The sequence below is a fragment of the Dermacentor albipictus genome, chromosome 4, assembly GCF_038994185.2.
Source record: "Dermacentor albipictus isolate Rhodes 1998 colony chromosome 4, USDA_Dalb.pri_finalv2, whole genome shotgun sequence".
Classification (NCBI taxonomy): domain Eukaryota; kingdom Metazoa; phylum Arthropoda; class Arachnida; order Ixodida; family Ixodidae; genus Dermacentor; species Dermacentor albipictus.
Genome location: NC_091824.1, coordinates 116,757,077 through 116,774,539, shown reverse-complemented (window position 1 = coordinate 116,774,539; position 17,463 = coordinate 116,757,077). Strand labels below are relative to the sequence as shown.

At 50.5% G+C, this 17,463-nt stretch overlaps 1 protein-coding gene across 1 annotated transcript in view; it reads right to left on the bottom strand.

Annotated features, from left to right (window-relative positions):
* Nucleotides 1-17,463, bottom strand: part of Polr2H (DNA-directed RNA polymerases I, II, and III subunit Rpb8) — a 131,335-nt gene that overhangs the window by 59,960 nt on the left and 53,912 nt on the right. Inside the window, exon 2 of the mRNA XM_065447623.1 lies at nt 8,890-8,973. Coding sequence (XP_065303695.1) covers nt 8,890-8,973 — 84 coding nt within the window. The remainder of the gene's footprint in view (nt 1-8,889; nt 8,974-17,463) is intronic.

The following is a 17,463-nucleotide window of genomic DNA, read 5'->3' as shown; positions in this document are numbered from 1 at the left end:
AATTGTGTCGAGCTCAAGGCGCGGCTTCATTGTAATGTTTCCCAGGGATTCACGTACGCACGCACACACACGCACACACACGCACACACACACACACACACACACACACACACACACACACACACACACACACGTGCACACACACACACACACACACACGTGCACAAACAAACCAACAAAGCGAAATTCTCTAAATTGGTCAAAGCTGGAGATCAATAAGCCAAAGACACGACGTTGGAATTGTAGAACACCGAAAGCAAAGAATAAATCAAAATACAAAACGTGTAAATCAAGAAGCACGCGAAGTGATGTGCGCGAAATGCAAAGCCTTGAACACGCGTTATACCGCAGACGTCACAGTCCATAAAGAGGTAGGAACAACAGCAACCCTGGCCACGGGTTAGAGCTCGGTGACGCATGCAGCGGCTACTGAAGAATGCTTCTCACGCTTGCCGGCAACTGCAGCTCACGTAACCGTAATGTTTACCGGGAAATGCTGGCGGCGAACGCTATGCACGAACGCGAGCTTTTTGATAGAAACGCGGCCTCGTGCGTGGGCCGATCCCGGAGGCATAGTGCACGGCCGCGCCATGAAATTACATCATTTTTCCGTTTCTGATATTGTTTTGCACTTTCAATATATGAGTCTGGGAAGATTTAACATAAAAGGCATGCGCTGCCGGTGCTTTGTTTCATGACATTTGTTTCTGGGCTGTCATTCTCAAAATTCTGTGGGATAACTTTAGTAACAATGTAAGACAAGGTACGAGCAACATTAGTGATAGAATGGTGCGGCAATATAACCCGCATATACCGCATGTCATATAGCAAGGTGTGGTATACCCAGATACACCTAAACATATCCGCCAATTTTCGCTCACGGACAACTGCGCCGACGCCGGCGTCCAGAATTTCTGCGTCGTGGGGTCCTTAACGCTATGGAGCGTCAAAAACAGGCAAAACATACTCACCCCACTTGAAAGTTTCAGACGACGATTATAAAGATCGCTACCTTGTCTCTGCAGTGCTCTGTTCGCAATAAAGAAGACGTATTTTTTTCTCTTCGTAGGGCTACCTTCCTACGAGGCTGTGTTGCAACACGACACGATAATGGATTCCAGCGGAAAAAAACAGTAAGACGTCAGGCGTCCGCGAGTTGAAAAGAAAATCCAGCTTGGTAGGCGGCTCTTTGCCCTGTATGCATCAGCCAGAATGGAAGGAAAGCATGCTTTCTGTCGAGCGTAGTGGCGAAGAAATAATATACTATCGTCAACCAACAGTTGAATACCAAACCAAGTTATTATATCGCTCTGAAAGGCTTTCAACAAGCACAGCAGGCCGGTTGCACTCTCAATGTCACTTGCATAGTACTGCCACCTCTCTCTCTCTCTCTCTCTCTCTCTCTCTCTCTCTCTCTCTCTCTCTCTCTCTCTCTATCTATCTATCTATCTATCTATCTATCTATCTATCTATCTATCTATCTATCTATCTATCTATCTATCTATCTTGACACGAACGCACCGCCACCTCGGTAAAAAATGAGAAGACGCAATGACGTGGTTATCTCAATCAAATAAAAGCAAACCGAACATCCTCGTTCATGTATTGAATTCCGTTGGGCCAACGGTGTAACTGAAATGCAGAGGCACCGCCGAGCACGGCACAAAACGTCGAAAGAGCATGCAGTTGCGAGTGCTCATGTTATCACGACGGATCTCGTCATTAATGAAGGCCAACCGAACAATGCAACCGGCGATTCCCGAGGAAAATGTGTCCAACCTCATCGTGTGCTCCATATGCACTTGCAAATGACGCACCGTTAATCAAGAACAGCGTTCTCTGCAAACAACAAAATGAAAGCTTGGCTCAAACCAATTGCCAGAGCGTGAGATCTGCAATTGTTTTTTGAACAAATGTGCACAAACGCAAAATCTATTATCATAACTTTCAAGAGATCTCGTAGTATATCTACCGCGCCATTCAATTCAGGTGCGCACCAGTGATGGTGTAATTTTCGTTCAAATTCTCGCAAGAAGTAGCTGTGCGACCAATATATATAGAAAAAGGAAAAGGTTGTGACTTTGAAAAGAAACACAAACAAAAAGAAGCAGTGGAGTAACGCAGAAGCAACTTTTCCTTTTGGGAAAATTAAGAGTCTTATTTGCTCGTGTAAGTGTTACCATTTACAGAAAACCGGGTTAATGAAGACGCACACGGAAGTAGTAACGATGGTGGCGCCACCTTGCGTTGCGGAATTGACCCAGAGAGGATATAGAGCTACTATACAGCAGCGGCCCATCGCATTCTACTTAATTACTGGTGTCATGGAGGAAGGAGAGAACTAGCACGGAGAGTTACGTAACAAATTTGAAGGCACGAAAGTCGGCCCAAAACGTTATCATGTCGCGGTAAACTTTAGCGTCTTCCACCGCCGGCATAGACGCGCACATCACACGTGGTTATGAAAAGACAGCGGGTGCGAAAGCAACCAATGGCTGCCGCGCTCGCAAGTTGCAAGGATGTCCAATGTAACAGTCGAAGGCCTTGCCTGGGGCCTCCGATATCAACCGTTACACAGGTCAATTCGCCGCAGAGCTCGTGCACTGCGACAGAATTATTCACTCGTCACGCAGGTCATTTGTTCGTCTAGGCGTCAATTGCAGACGCGCTCGACTGTATACGTTGCAATATAAACGACCGAATTTGCGCAAACATATCGGGATAAAATGTGCATAGCACGGCTGGCAAGGTATTCAACCAAACACGCTTAATACAGCTCGATTAAAACCTACCGCGAAGCAAGGACAGTGGGCCGAGTTCCCAGAGCAGGGTCACTTGTGTTGGCCGGCTTTTCCAGAGAGGAAAGACGAAGGGCGTGGCTTCACAGAGGCTGGCTGCGTTAATGTAATGCTTCCTCCTGGTTTGTTTACGTCCTCAGTGGCTGGCGAAGAGCGTACTTTAGTTTTTCATTGCACGAGAGCTCACCCATGTATAATACTATACGTTCCTAACGCGTTGGGATCGGACCGTCACAAGAATTCGGCCCCAGCGTTGCCACTGGCCGTCCGCGTCTCCGGTAATCCGTTGTTCTTCGGCAAACCGCCCCCGCTTACTGCAATACCGGACGCACAAACATTAGAGAATTTTAGTGCGTCCGGTATTCCGGCAAGCGCGGGCGGTTTGCCGGTTTAGCGGGGGCGTAAACGTGAGCGGCCAGATTGGTGGCGCCAGCTGGTGGCGCAAAGCTCAACCACACAAACACAAAGCTAATTACTATATTCTGCTTAGCTGCTGGTGTAGATTTTCGACAGCCGCGTAATCGTGTTCACAATTACACCGCTGAGAAAAATTTGCACTAGCAGCGAAGCAGCATATAGTGGGTTATTGCAGTTTTAGCTCTGTGCTTGTCTGGTTGAACTCTACGCCACCAGGCGGCTGCACCGCTCTGGCTGCTCACGTTTACGCCCCGCCAATTTGGCAATCCGCCAAAACCGCCCCCGTTTGCCGGAATAGCGGACAGGCTAAAGGTCTCTATTAGAGACGTTTAGCTTGTACGCTAATCCGGTAAACGGGAGCGGTTTGGGCGGGTTACCGGATGGTCGGGGCGTAAACGTGAGCGGTGAAGCCGCCTGGTGTTGTAGAGCTCAACCAGACAAACGCATAGCTAAAACTGCAGTAACTCACCATATCCTGCTTCGCCACTCGTGCAAATTTTTGGCAGCGGCGTAATTGTGAACACGATTACGCCACTGTCGAATATTTACCCCAGCAGCTAAGCAGAATACAGTAATTAGCTCTGTGGTTGTGTGGTTGAGCTTTGCGCCACCAGCTGGCGCCACCGATCGGGCCGCTCACCTTTATGCCCCCGCTAAACCGGAAACCCGCCCGCGCTTTCCCGGATACCGGACGCGCTAAACGTCCCTATTATCTAATCTACGGAATATACCGGGTTACCGGAGACGTTTGAGTGAGCGGCCGCGTTGGTGGCTCTATCTTGCGGCGCAGTTTAATCACAGAGAAGACGGAGCTATTATTGCAATGACCAGCCATATTCTGCTTAGCTGATGGTGTAAAGCGTCAGCAGTAACAGTATCGCTAACATGAAGTCCATGCTTTTTCGTTCCCCTTTGAAAGGAACATACGCGTAATAAAACTATTTCTAACGCTTTGTACTTGGACCAAGCGTCACAAGATGTCGCTACAAGTGTTGCTACTAGCGTCTGTATATCTGGTAACCCGGTATTACGTAAACTGTTATGCATTTACGGACAAGCTGAAACTATCTAACGGAGAGCTTTAGTCAGCACATGTGTATTACCATCGGCGGAATGCGGGAACACCGGAGACATGGAGGACAGCAACTGTAGTGGTAGCGACATCGTGTGATGGTTTGTTGAACTATGAAACGTCACAAACGTTATTAGTACAGTGTACTTGAAGAGTTGTTATCAGGGAGTTCTAGATTCTGCGCGCGCAAACTTAGGGGACGCCAACTACCGGGCTTACAAAAAAAAAAAACCTAAAGGAGTACAAAAGAACGCAAGCCGGTCGTAGCATTTCGCGTACGCAAAGGTGTATTTGGGTAGGGGGGAGGAAGGCGGGAAGGAAAGAATAGCGTTAGAGGTCTTACCCCCGTATGCAGAGATGCAACTTAAGTCGGAGCACATGCTTGACTTGATTTAGATGACGCCTGGCGTTAACGTGCCTAAAGACGCTCACTGCGTTTTCTTCGGCGCGTTCCCGATAGGCGTCACTCGGATCAAGTCAAGCATGTGCTTCGACTTAAGTTGCATCTCTGCATACGGGGGTTAAATACGAAATCTGGGATCGAGATCAGATAGGCAAAAAAGCTAGATAACGATAGATGTAGTAATACATCATCATCATCATTGACGACTCCGGTATTCCGAAAACGTAATCTCGGCATTCTGTGAGTAAGTGCAACTCCATCATTCACGACGTGTGCGCACCGCAGTGAGTGCGCTCTAATCAGGCTCTGCATGCTACGGTTATGCAGATACGACATCAACGGGGGGGACACGGTCTTGAGAGCCTGTTCTGTATTCCATTGTGCAAATGAGATGTCACAAAAGGCGCACGAAATCGTCACCTCACAATCGGACAACCACTGAGCAAACTCCCCCACCTGTACAGTTCAGCAGGTCACAATGGGCGCCAACGCGGCTCAAGCTCCAGCGACTACTTCGCAACATCTCAGGAGTAATCGTCATGCGGAATGCCCACGCTAATCAATAAGCGACTGAGCGCACATCTGTAGACGTATTTCGCTCGCGCCTTAAGACATGATGAAAATTTACTGCATCAGTCGAAAAGCAGTAACTGGGACAACAACCAACTGCGCGGTTTTCCGGTGTGGCGTAAACCAACTATTACTCCGACCTCCTACAAGCCGCGCCGGAACTCGTCAGTAAACCATGCCACAAGCACCGCGTGACGACGAGAGCTCGCACCACCTACGCGGAGCAGCCGGCTGCGTGTTGCCAAGGCTGGGGCCGAGCCGGCCGAGCCTAGCAACGCTTCGCGAAGCGAGTGGTGGTGCCATCTAGCAGCACTCTAGCGAAATGCGACGCGCTACCGACGATGCCGGGCGACAGAGGCCTCTTCCTTCGCCCGTTTTCTGACCGATCCGTTGTCAACCCGAGCAGCCGAGGACTCTCCTTTCCCCTTTCCTGCTCTTTCCTCCTGGTCTCCACGTGAAATATTCCTACCGATCAAGGTTACGTAACGACAGGACCGAGTGGTTTCGGTGGGCGACGGTGACGCAACACCCACGCGCCTGCGCTTTGTCCAGGGCTGCCGAGAAGGAACGCTTGCGGACACGTAACCACAAAGGAATAGCCATCGTAGGATGTTAATGCGTAAGTTTTCGAGCAGCTCGGGCAAACGTCGCATTCTCGACTGGTCACTTCCAGGGACACTTCCACATTTGCGTAATCTTCTTGTTCCTTCTCCTCTTCGAGGAATTAAGGGGCCAAGTAGTTATAAAGGGCAGTGCCGGGCAGTCCTACCATGGAACCGGAATTTCCGGACACTTTATATCTTTTAAAAGTATTTACTTAGCAAAGAATCTACTTGTCACTGAGCATCTCTACGCTCCCGCTTTCTCCCTGGCACATCTGATATCCTCAGCGCGGACTAAAGCTTTAAGCTGGAACCATGCACTGAAGGGCAGCCGACTTACAAAATTCCGCAAATCGTCCGTATAGAACTCAAGACGACGTTATCGTCACGATTCTGCTCACGCAAGAAGACACATGCAATCTCTGCTCTGCCGAGGAGTTCCAACTGGCTCGTTTCGTTATGCAGACGAGACTCTAGAGGCCTGTATCTGCAAGCAATAGGTCGTAGCGTTGAGTATACCTCAAGTGCTTCCAGGAACATCCTCCATCCCGCTTTTGACATGCAAAAGCACATAGCCGCATGACCCCCTATAGCGAGTTGCAGTGACAATCAAGGCTTGTGGCGAGCCCCAGCATCGGGACTCGCTACCGTGAAAGCGAAATGCCAATTAAATGAATATAAAAAAAAAAGCAAGACGAACAGTCATGCGAAAGAAACCGCCGGCCCAGCTATGTCGCGCACGTGCCCAACGAAACGGAGCATAGGAGGAAAAGAGAAAATCGCAACAAACGGCGAAAGTCCTCGGCGGCCCCCAAGGGAAAAGAACAAACGAAACGTCACGCGACATTTCTGCGTAAGGAAAAGTGGCGACCACCCCCACTCGCTCTTTTTTTCTTTTCTTTCCTCATGGCAGCAACCGCTCACTGCACGCCAAGAACCCGTTACGACTCATGGTGGACGCGTAGCCGCGACGCTGAACTTCAGTTATGCAGGAATCAGACGAGGAACGAGACAAAACGATGGGCGGGGACGCCGTGCACTCGAAAGTGCGAGGATACAGCGGAGGTCCGTAAATGGTCTCCGAGATTTCAACATTTCTTTCTTTCGTTAATTCATTACCGTCCCAAAGTGACAAAGACACTGTAAGAGGCGCCGCGGTCGATGCTCGGTACTCGAGCGTTCTTGCATTACTTCTGCATCGGAATACGGCCACCGCAGCGAGGAATCGATCCCGCAACTCTCAAACTCAGCAGCAGAACGACAAAGCCATTAAGCTAGCGGCGGGTCAACATCTGCTTAATGCAAATGGCGGGCACCTTATGGGGAAACCATCAGACGCTCTAAAAGGTCCCACTGGTTTGACTGCGACCTTACTTCATGCGTACTATATGACGTCAAGACGAAGTTACTTTTGAGAATGATGATATTCGAACTTCAATAGGTTTGAAAGAAAAAGGGAAAGATGTCACGAACGAGCACGCATTCCTCTGCATAACCACAAAGCGGAAACGAAACGGCATAAGAGCGGTGGGATGGCCTGGCTGCTGGCAGCGCAGGGTCGTCGGGACATCCCTATCGATGCCCCTCAGGCAGTTATAGGCACGCCCATGCGCCGAGTGCACGTACCTACAGAAAGCGCAGGCGGAAAGGCATGGAAGACGTGGCCACCAGGGGCGGATCACATCCTAGCGTCACGCGTGACTATGCACAAGCAACTTGAGTCCGGCACGCACGAATAACAGTTGTTGCCATGTAATTACGCGCCTTACGAATAAGGACTCTTTCGGAGTCATTTCACAATCGCCAATCGAGAGAGTCTCCACGCATTCCTCCTCCCTCACCGCACTTCCCTTTTCGGCAACGGAGACTGCCTGGCGGCCAAGACTTAGTGTGCCCCTTCCCAAACCAACCCTCCTTGCTGTCGCTTTCTTTCCACGACAGCTCTACATGCAGCTCGACACACTGGTGCAACACCACCGCTTGACTCTGCAGCTGTTCATCCAGAGTACACGTAGAAAAGCCAAGAAACAAACAACGAAAACAGCTGCAAATTGGGCTTATATTACGCGCATTACACGAAAGAAAGAAAGAAAGAAAGAAAGAAAGAAAGAAAGAAAGAAAGAAAGAAAGAAAGAAAGAAAGAAAGAAAGAAAATAGTTGTTTTGTAGAAAACACAATCGGTTAGTTACCGAATTGCAGTGGCGTAGCAACAGGGGGGGCCGGGGGGCCGTGGGCCCCGGGTGCAAGGGGCCAGTGAGGGGGGGGGGGGGGGTGTCATATACGTCTGAAGACACCCCTCTTTCCGCCGGCTACACCCAGCGGGGGGGGGGGGGGGGTGACAGAAGACCTAAGGGCCCCGGGTGCCACGCGATCTAGCTACGCCACTGCCGAATTGTCCATACTATCCGCGCCATCGGGAGTTCTAATGCTGCCACCAAGCTGCTGAACAATACTGTGTCGAATTGAATCGTCAAAAGATACTAATTTCATCGTTCGCTTGATCAGACACATTAAGTTACAAGAACATGCAATTCTTTCGCGACTGCAAAGTGCACCGAAGTAACAAATGGATAAACTTGGAAGAAGTGGGCCAACTGACATGGGGTGCTTTTATTATCCGTTTTCTAACTTGTTTTTCTTCTCGTGTTTCACCGCGAAGACACAGAGGCAGAAACACAAAAGCGGTGAAAATTCGAAATTCGTTTCGAGCCGCCATGTACACTAAGCTTCAGTCTCCTTCAGTCGAAGACAGCCCAAGGTCATCGCAGTGCTAGCTAACCACGTACGTGCCACGACACGAGCAAAGGATGATTTTCCGTTAAGACACGCGCGTTCGACGTAGTGTCAGTGGTTTTCCTCCGCTACGTTTACTGAGGCCTAAGTCTTCCTACGCAAGTGCAGTTTGGGTATTCAAAGAGAAGCAGAACGCTCATAAAACACGTTTCACCGGCAACCGACTACCGAGCTTGGGATCACCCGAACCATGCGTTCAAAAAAAGGTGACACGAGAGGGTGCATGCAACTCACCCAGGTCCACAGGGTACAGCATGGTGTTCACGTCGAGGATGAGGTCCATCTTGAAGGACTCGCTCTCGCAATGGAGGCGGCTCACTGCACGAAAGAGAAAGAGAGCAAGAAATTAAGATGAGGGCAGTCAGCGCGAAAGCACGGGCAAGCTAAATTACAAAGCAGACGCACACCGCTACTATAGACACCGCAGTGGGAGACCCTGTAGACGCATCTGTGCGCATGCGTACTGGGAATCACAGGCGCGGCGTACCTTCAACTAACTCTATCCATGTACGCACCTCAGTTTACGTGAATTCTGAATACACTCCCACTGTTCGTCCCTCGTCGGCCTACAGTCTACCTCGTCAATCTGTTTGTTGCCCGTTCGGCGACAAAGGAAAAAAAAACAACTGAAGGTAACTAGAGAAAGTAACGTGACTATGCATACGACGGCAGTAAAGCAATTATTTATTCCGCGTACACTATAATATGCAAAACAGAGAGCGAAAGACGATGCGACTATTCCCGAACTGCCCGATCACTCGCAATATATCTGGCTTTAATATAGGTACTTAAGAGTAGCGTAAACGCACGGGGGTGATCTCCCGCTCATCGGTAAAGCGCCTTGTTACTACTCAGACCCATGTGATTTCACGATTTGTTCAACCTCGTGAAAAGTGGCAGCTATATGATGCCTAAAGCGGATACCCATTAGGGACAGGTATTCTACAGTCCTTGGTTCCAAATTTAGGCTATATGCTATGAGCGCTTCAGCGCTAATAAGATGTTCTCTATCGAAAACAAGAGCGCTATATAAGTCACCATCAACCACCTCACACATGCGCATTGATGACTGTTACGCCAAACAGAAGGATGATGTGCACCCGAACACCGAAGAATGTGGACGGCAACAGAGGCGCAAATGGCCACGCCTTGTGGCACGCCACCAGCAGTTGTCGCCGATACGAAGTAGCTAACAAAAATCCAGGCCATCGTGAATCGAAGACACGCCGGCAATCAGTCACCACAAAAATATTTCTTCGGGCAACAAGCACAAATTTAAAACTGAAGGATGAAGTATTCGTTCTTATGGCAACGTGTTTAAAATTCACGGGGAAATTCACACATCCTGCAGAATACAGATAGGAATGCGAGGATACTTAATAGACGCACATATCTAAGTCCGAGTTACTTCGACGCGGCTTCCCCCTTCTTTTTCATCTCAACATTGTGCCGACGTGTGCGCAGTACACATGGGCTTAAATTGTGTGACGTGGGTAGGCAGCCTTCATACACACACGCACGCTCTGGCGCTGTGCAGGGCGTAGGCAGGTGTGCGTGTGAAGGCTGCTCCTTAGACACAGAAGTACGCAGCTGCCCTTTAACGGCACGGCGACGCGTCTGAAAGAGTGAAATCAGTGTAAGCAGGTTCCATGGGATAAAGCGCACTAATACGCGTGTTAACCAATTCAGAAGTGCTTATAACAAGACAAACATAACCGTCCATATAACTTATTCGACGTTCCGCTAACCCGTTAACAAAGCAGGACGTAGTGACCACCAAGGACTGATGTGCACGGAGGTCAGTGCACGAAATCAGCAGAGAACAACGCATTTGTCCTTTGACTGCTCATCGCGACAATTAAACAGAACTTAATGCGTGCGGCAAGTGGAAGCTGAAAATCGCTGCGCAGAAATGGCGCTCACAAGATGGCGTAGTTGAGGCATAAAGCTGGTCTAGCAGTTCGTTTCTCGAATAGTGTGACACACTCACATTTGCAGCGCTAAACACGCAACGCAGGACGAAATTGACGGTGTCCGTCTTGCCTATCTTGTTACGCTGCGTTCCGCCCATTTAACGCTGTAATTATAATGCACAGCGAAGGATGGTGGCTGTAACGCGTCTACCGAAATAATCCAAAACCGAAACCTACACACGTAGTGGGACAGCAGCAGAACGGGACGCAAAAGCACAACGTGAAAAAGCGTGTACGTCCAAGAAAGCAGGCGCGCATCCACTCGCTCTGCGCTTGTCAATCTCGAGCAGAACGCATTTCGACAACGTGGCCGCCAAGTCCTGATCTTGCCTTAATTCCTACAAAACGCATGCCCTTCTATAAGTTGCCGCAATTGCGGCATAATTAGGCAGATCGGCCATGCTTTGCAGCTCGCTTTGAGGCGCTGCAATTCACTCTTTAGTTGCATTTCTTCGGGTGGAGCGGCACTGTTTTCGTCAACTGACTACGCCACGGCAGTGGTCGCGTTTTATATATAGGGCGCCACGGTACAGTGCCAAAAACTCGACGTACGCCTAACGACCTGACGCGTCTGGGAAACGCAACCGGAGAAAAAAAATGCAGGAAAAGAAAAAGAAAAGAAAAATGAGAAAAGGAGAACAAACGCGGGGGAGGTATAGCGAACCGCTCGCGAGCGAATGTCTAAACTGCTAGCGGCTCTCGCGCAGCACTAACATTCGTGTGGGAATCGGCCAACCGGACATCGACGAGGCCTGCGCGGTGCGACGGCCTTCCGCCGTCGCACGCAAGAATATATTTGTCATTTCCCCTGCCCCCTTGCAATCCCTTCGCTCAGCGCTTGGCTTTTTTTCGAAGAGAATACCAAGGAGCCGGGATTTGGGGGAGGGAGATCAAGATTCTGAGCGAGCGGGAGGGTGCACTTCATCGCCAACCCCCTAGTTCCTTGTTGGACGGGTTCCATGTTTCCACCGGCCTTTTGCCCCGCTCGGAGCCACGTGAGCAACCCCCCCACAGGCAGCGGCAGCTAGCCCGCAGCCCGCAGACAGCGGTGGGACTTTTCCTACCCGTACTCTTCTTCCGCGCCCTATATGTTTCCTCTCTTCAAGCACGAAAAAAAAAAAGAAAAAAAAGAAAGAGAGACATTTTTTGTGTTTCGACAGACGCGTATGCGCACTGTCGTCGAGGCGAGTGAAATACGACGTGGAAGGAGTCCAGCGACAAGAAGCGCGCGAAATGAAAAGGAGGCAACTTCCGAAGCGTCATAAAAGTCATGCGAAGAGAGTTTCAAGTAACGAAGCCCGAGATGAGCACGCAAATACACGTGCACGACACAGGCGCTCTGCCTGTCCTTGTCTCGAGACGGGACGGTTTAGAACCGAGTGCATGCGCAAGCAGCAGAACTCCTATATGCGCCGCGCCCTTAACCTTAAACGTCTACCCAACAACACGCAGCACAGAAACGGAATGCAAGCATAGAAGCCCAAAGCCATGAAAGCGCTTACACACGAGCGCGTTTGCGAGGGAGGGATAATAATAATAATATTTGGGGTTTTACATGCCAAAACCACTTTCTGATTATGAGGCACGCCGTAGTGGAGGACTCCGGAAATTTTGACCACCTGGGGTTCTTTAACGTGCACCTAAATCTAAGCACACGGGTGTTTTCGCATTTCGCCCCCATCGAAATGCAGCCGCCGTGGCCGGGATTCGATCCCGCGACCTCGTGCTCAGCAGCCCAACACCATAGCCACTGTGCGAGGGAGGGAGGGAGGGAGGGAGGGAGGGAGGGAGGGAGGGAGGGAGGGAGGGAGGGAGGGAATAAAGATTTATTTACAAAATTACCTGAGACTTCCTCTACCCACATAAGAAGGATTGCCAAATAGCTTTGTAAATAAAAGTGTATTATCTCTCTCCCTCGCAACCGCGGTCAAGCGTAAGCGCTACCTCGGCTTCGGGCATCTATGCCCGATCTCACATCACGACCGTCAGGGACTCGGTCCGAATCTTCTGCCAACGTTAAAGAAACTTTCCTAAGCGATCGCAACGTTTTTTTTTTTTTTTCGCGTCGATGTTTTTAGCAGTGCCTTCGTCGCTAGCGCTGCGCCCGAGCGGAAGACGTCAACGCACCTGCAACACAACTATAGTTCCGACCCTTCGCAGTTAAGAAAAGGAGATAACTTGATATACAATCCCGAGAGAGAGATACCCCAGCAGTATCTCAACATCGGAATCACGGTCGACCTCCTCCAAAGTGATGCGAACCTCGCTCCACTCCAGTAGAGAAAGCTAAGTCTTTGTCCCCATCATGACGACACCAGAAAGACACGTGACGCTTATTCTGAAAGACTCGGGGTCCCGGCGTAACCATATGTTACTGGAAATAATGCCCCACACTCAGGAACACCGCCAAACCCCGGTCGCTTCTCATGAACAGATTCAGTGTCTGGCAGGACTTGTCTTAATGATACGATTAAAATTCACCAAACACCCTCAGCACAATGGTTAGATGGACCACCAGCACATGATGGTGACCGACTACGTAACTTGAAACGCAGCGTCAACTTCACGACAGTTTACATATACGGTTCTGCAGGATGATCATAATCAAGGACAGCAGGATGCCATCACACACCTTGAATATAAGAAATAACAATTCAAACTATCAATCAAACAGGCAAGTCAATCAATCAACGTCCGAGGCAGACACAAACAAGCACTAGGTTTACTTCAGCCTATATACGAACGTACCTCCGCGTACAAGCTTGCCGTCGGACCTCGCAGCATCGCAGTACCACAATACGAATTTGCATGCAAAACGTAGCCGAGGAAGCAGCCGGCGAAAGCCAAATTGACAGGACGAGAAACGAGGCGACGAGGAGTAACAAAATACATATACGGGAAGCGCAGCAACAGTCGCTTACGCACGCGCAGATCGCCGTCTGCAGGAACCGAACGAGACAAACAGGAAGACAGAGGAATGCATGTACGGGACGCGCGGGCCGGAACACGTTCAGCTGCAGAAGAGAGACACGCGCTGCCGAAGAGGATGGGATAAAAGAAGAAGAAATAAAAGGGACAGAAACGCAGCAATATCTTGCAAGGAAAACAAGGAATGCGCCGCAGTGGCAGCGGTGAAGAAAGTTCCTACACCGGGACGAGCAACAGGTTGCAAAACTTACGCCAATGCGCTAGCGGGAGGAGCGAGTGTTTCGCAAGATTTGACGGCACGCGTACATACCTGTTCGCTCAGCTGGCGCGTGACCAGCGCACAAATATCAGTGGATTTTATAAAGCGATCCCGTATGTGAAACTTCAGCCACTTTTCGCGGCCGTTGGTTGGGAATGGTGTTTCGAGCTCGAAACCGGCCGATTGGCCGACAGATGTGGTAAACTGATCTTCGCGAAAGGCAATGACGAAGACGTTTAGCGAATGTTAAAACGAGAAGCACGGTTTAAAGAAAGAACCTCATTACATGGACCTTGCCCATAGATGTCCCCGGGTATGCTGCAAACTGTATTCTGCACCATGGTTTTCTGTAAAGCAAGACATGTTCGATGGAAAATGCCGATACCACCGAGAGACCGATCCGAGAGTATGTCCGACAGCATTTTTGAAGGGGAGACTGAAAGTAACATAAGTAGGATAGAGCAATAGATTATTCGTGTAGAAGTCTTATCGCCGTTTTCTGTGCCCAAATATGCCACTCTGTTGCGTAGAAACCCGTCGCCGAAAGACCCGCCGCTGCTCCTCGATTTCAACCGCCCACGCCAAAACAGACGAGTTTACGTAATCTCCGCGTGACCTCCCATCTATGGCGCAGTCTGTGAATCAGCCACAGCTGACGCCGCAGGAGAGGTGGCACCATAGTCCACAACAGGTGGCGTCGTTCCGGTTTCCCATTTTCGTCATATTCTCGATTACAAAGCTCTGACCTCGCAACGAATGGCGAATTCGTTTTTCGAAAAGCCTAATCTTTCAATTTAGCTGGACTAAATATTTTTGCTTTAGTGTCCCTTTAAGCAACATTGCAGGGCCACGGATCAAATCCAATCGGGAAAGCCGCCCGTCGAACCACAAAGCCAGTGCACAGGTATTTCGTAGCTAAGCCTTGGATAGGGACTTCACTGCTCCATTTTTTCCCCCTCCTAATCTACTTAGTCGTTGCGGTGCAACGTTAGGCAAGCTCCAGTGTACAGGTGGCGGGCGGCAAGCCGCCCCCGCCACGCGGCTCACGCAACTTCCGCGCACGGGTACCGGCTTTTCTTGGCTCGAGGAAAGTCAGCCCACAAAATAAAAAGAAGGAACACAAATGTGGGTGTACGGGGAACGCCTAGCAGACTAAAGAAATCGATCGGCGAGAGCTGCCAAGCGCACGTCAACCGATGACGTCAATGGTCCCTGTCCCCCCGTCAGGCCAACCATGACAGGAATCGGGCTCCTTCCGGATTCGCACGCAAGGAAACCACGGAGAGAGTAGGGGGCGGTAATGTGCGCTGAAATATGCCGACGACGATGGATGACACGTGCAATATATAAAGTCCGCAGACTGTACCTACGAAACACATAAATGGGTTTGTTTAGTCGATCAGTCCACAGGTTGACGACACACATTCTATGCAGTGCATAGAAAATTATCTATAGACCTACGGATTGCCTAAATGTGTGCAGCATGTCATGCCACCATACGCTTTGCTATCACTTTCTTTTTCTTTTCGTTTGCACAAAGACAACGATGGCCAAGCTGATGGCACGTACGAAAGGGAACTCCACTACTCATCATCCCTATAACCAAACCACTAACGATCACCTCTGGGCCCCTACAGTGACCACTGAGAAGCTTTGGAAAGCATTCGTAACTATAGCTGGGACAGGAACACCTCATGGCTGGCGACCCCATAGCCTTCTAACTCCGTACGTTCCTCCGAGAGAAAATCAGCAATTCGGCTACCATCAAACGGGGGAAAAGCTCGCAAGGAGAAAGCAACTGCAGCCGATCTGGTTTCTATTTACGCGAGCGAGCCAGAAAGTGCAGGCCCGAGGAGTCTAGAAAGACAGTTATCTGGCGGCGCACTACAGCCAGACCACGCGGCGGCTTCTCGGCACGACGGCAGAACATAGCGGCGGGCCCAACGTTCCTAGTGTTCCTGTAAACGTTCCCGGCCAAGAGCGCCATCTCAGCGCAGCAGAGCGGCAGCAGCGCGGCTTGCAAGCAGCGCAGAAAAGCGTGCCTAAGCGCTGCTACTGCCGAAAGTGCACTGGTACAAGGGGAGAGAGGCAGGAAGGGAACTTGGGCGTCTCGCCCTCCTGGCAGCAGCAGCAGCCGCCGCTGCTGTAGTGCTGGTGGCTGTGCTGGTTTTTTGTGCAGTAGCAGTGCTCTGGCTCACTGCGCCGCCGAGGGGCAAGGTCAAGCGGCCATAAAAATAGCGGCGGCGGAGCCGCGAGAAAGCATCACCGTCGTTATGTAGTACCACCACCACCACCACCTCTGATGCCTGAGCATCGCCACCCAAGTCACGGGAACGGCCCGACGCTGGCCAGCAAAGCGACGGAGGAGAGAGAGAGAGAGAGAGAGAAACGCCGCGCCGCGAAACAGCCCCAGCAACTACAATAACTTGGCGAGAACGTTTCCTTTTATTTGTTCCTTTTCCTTTTTGATGCCTTTTTCTCTCTTGTTCTGACCGCTTCCTGCTGAGAGTTTGCCAGCGCGATGAGCAAACGAACGCTCCTCCGCGGAACGAGTTGCGCAAGCAAGAAAGGTGGAGGAAATAAAACTAAAAAATGGAATGAGCTGCGGGGGGTGAAAGCGAACGGAACAGTCCGCGCTCAGATGTAGGTAGTACAAGCCGGTGAGGTGAACCGTGCGACGGAAGCCGGCCGCTTACGCCCGCTACTCAAAACAAACGGCGCTGCACGTGAGTTTTGAGAGAGACGAAAACGCGCATTAAGCCATCGAAAGAGAGAGCGTGGTTTCTAAGAGTTCGTTGGGTAGTAGGAAAGCTTCGCCGCGAAGGCTAGGCGAAGGGAAAGACAGACAGATGATTGGAAGCGGCGCAAACGTGAACACCGAAACGAGACGAGATCGTTTCGTCGTATAGCTCGAGGACGAGGCAGGAGGAAAATGGAGTCGCGTCTCTCGCTAAATCCATAACGACGTCGCCAGGTACGATAACGCGCGGAGCCACATCAGAGCGCTGGCGCCATTTGCCAGCGCTTGCTCCGAGTTGGGAAACGCTGCGCGACTTCTCACCTTCGAGGAGCGCGTGGCCTTCGGGAAGCGTGCCAGATTCTGGGCGAAACGATAGGACTCGACGGCGAATGTCGAACACGTTAGCCGCGCGCTTCACAACTACACGACTAACTTTATCGTCGTCGCGACCCGATTTCGCAAATTAGGCGGATAAACGAATCGGCATTCGATCAGAGAACACAGTGTCCGTGCCGCGAAGCGAAGGAACGCTTGCCAGAAAGGTCTACAGTAAAACACTCCACGAAGTGAAACAGCTTGGTGAAACAGTCAAAAATGCGAGAAGTTCTTCGAGGTCCGCGAAGTCACGCTGACGAAATCGAGCCGAGGCTTGAGCGCGAAATTGATAATAACCGAGCCATTTCAGACAACTGAGTTAAAGTATGGGCTGCTGAGAGAATGATTTGAAATTGCACACTGATGTAGTGCGGCTCTAAAGTGTCCCTCTAAATGTGATTTCTCTTCTTCGCACGTTTAATCTTTAAAGTGAAGGTTTCTTTGCGAACCTTCGCCGACTTCCTCGACCGTGGCAGCTGGCTTGCTGCAGCTGCCTCGCCGAATAGGTCACACTTAAAGAAAGAAAAGAAAAG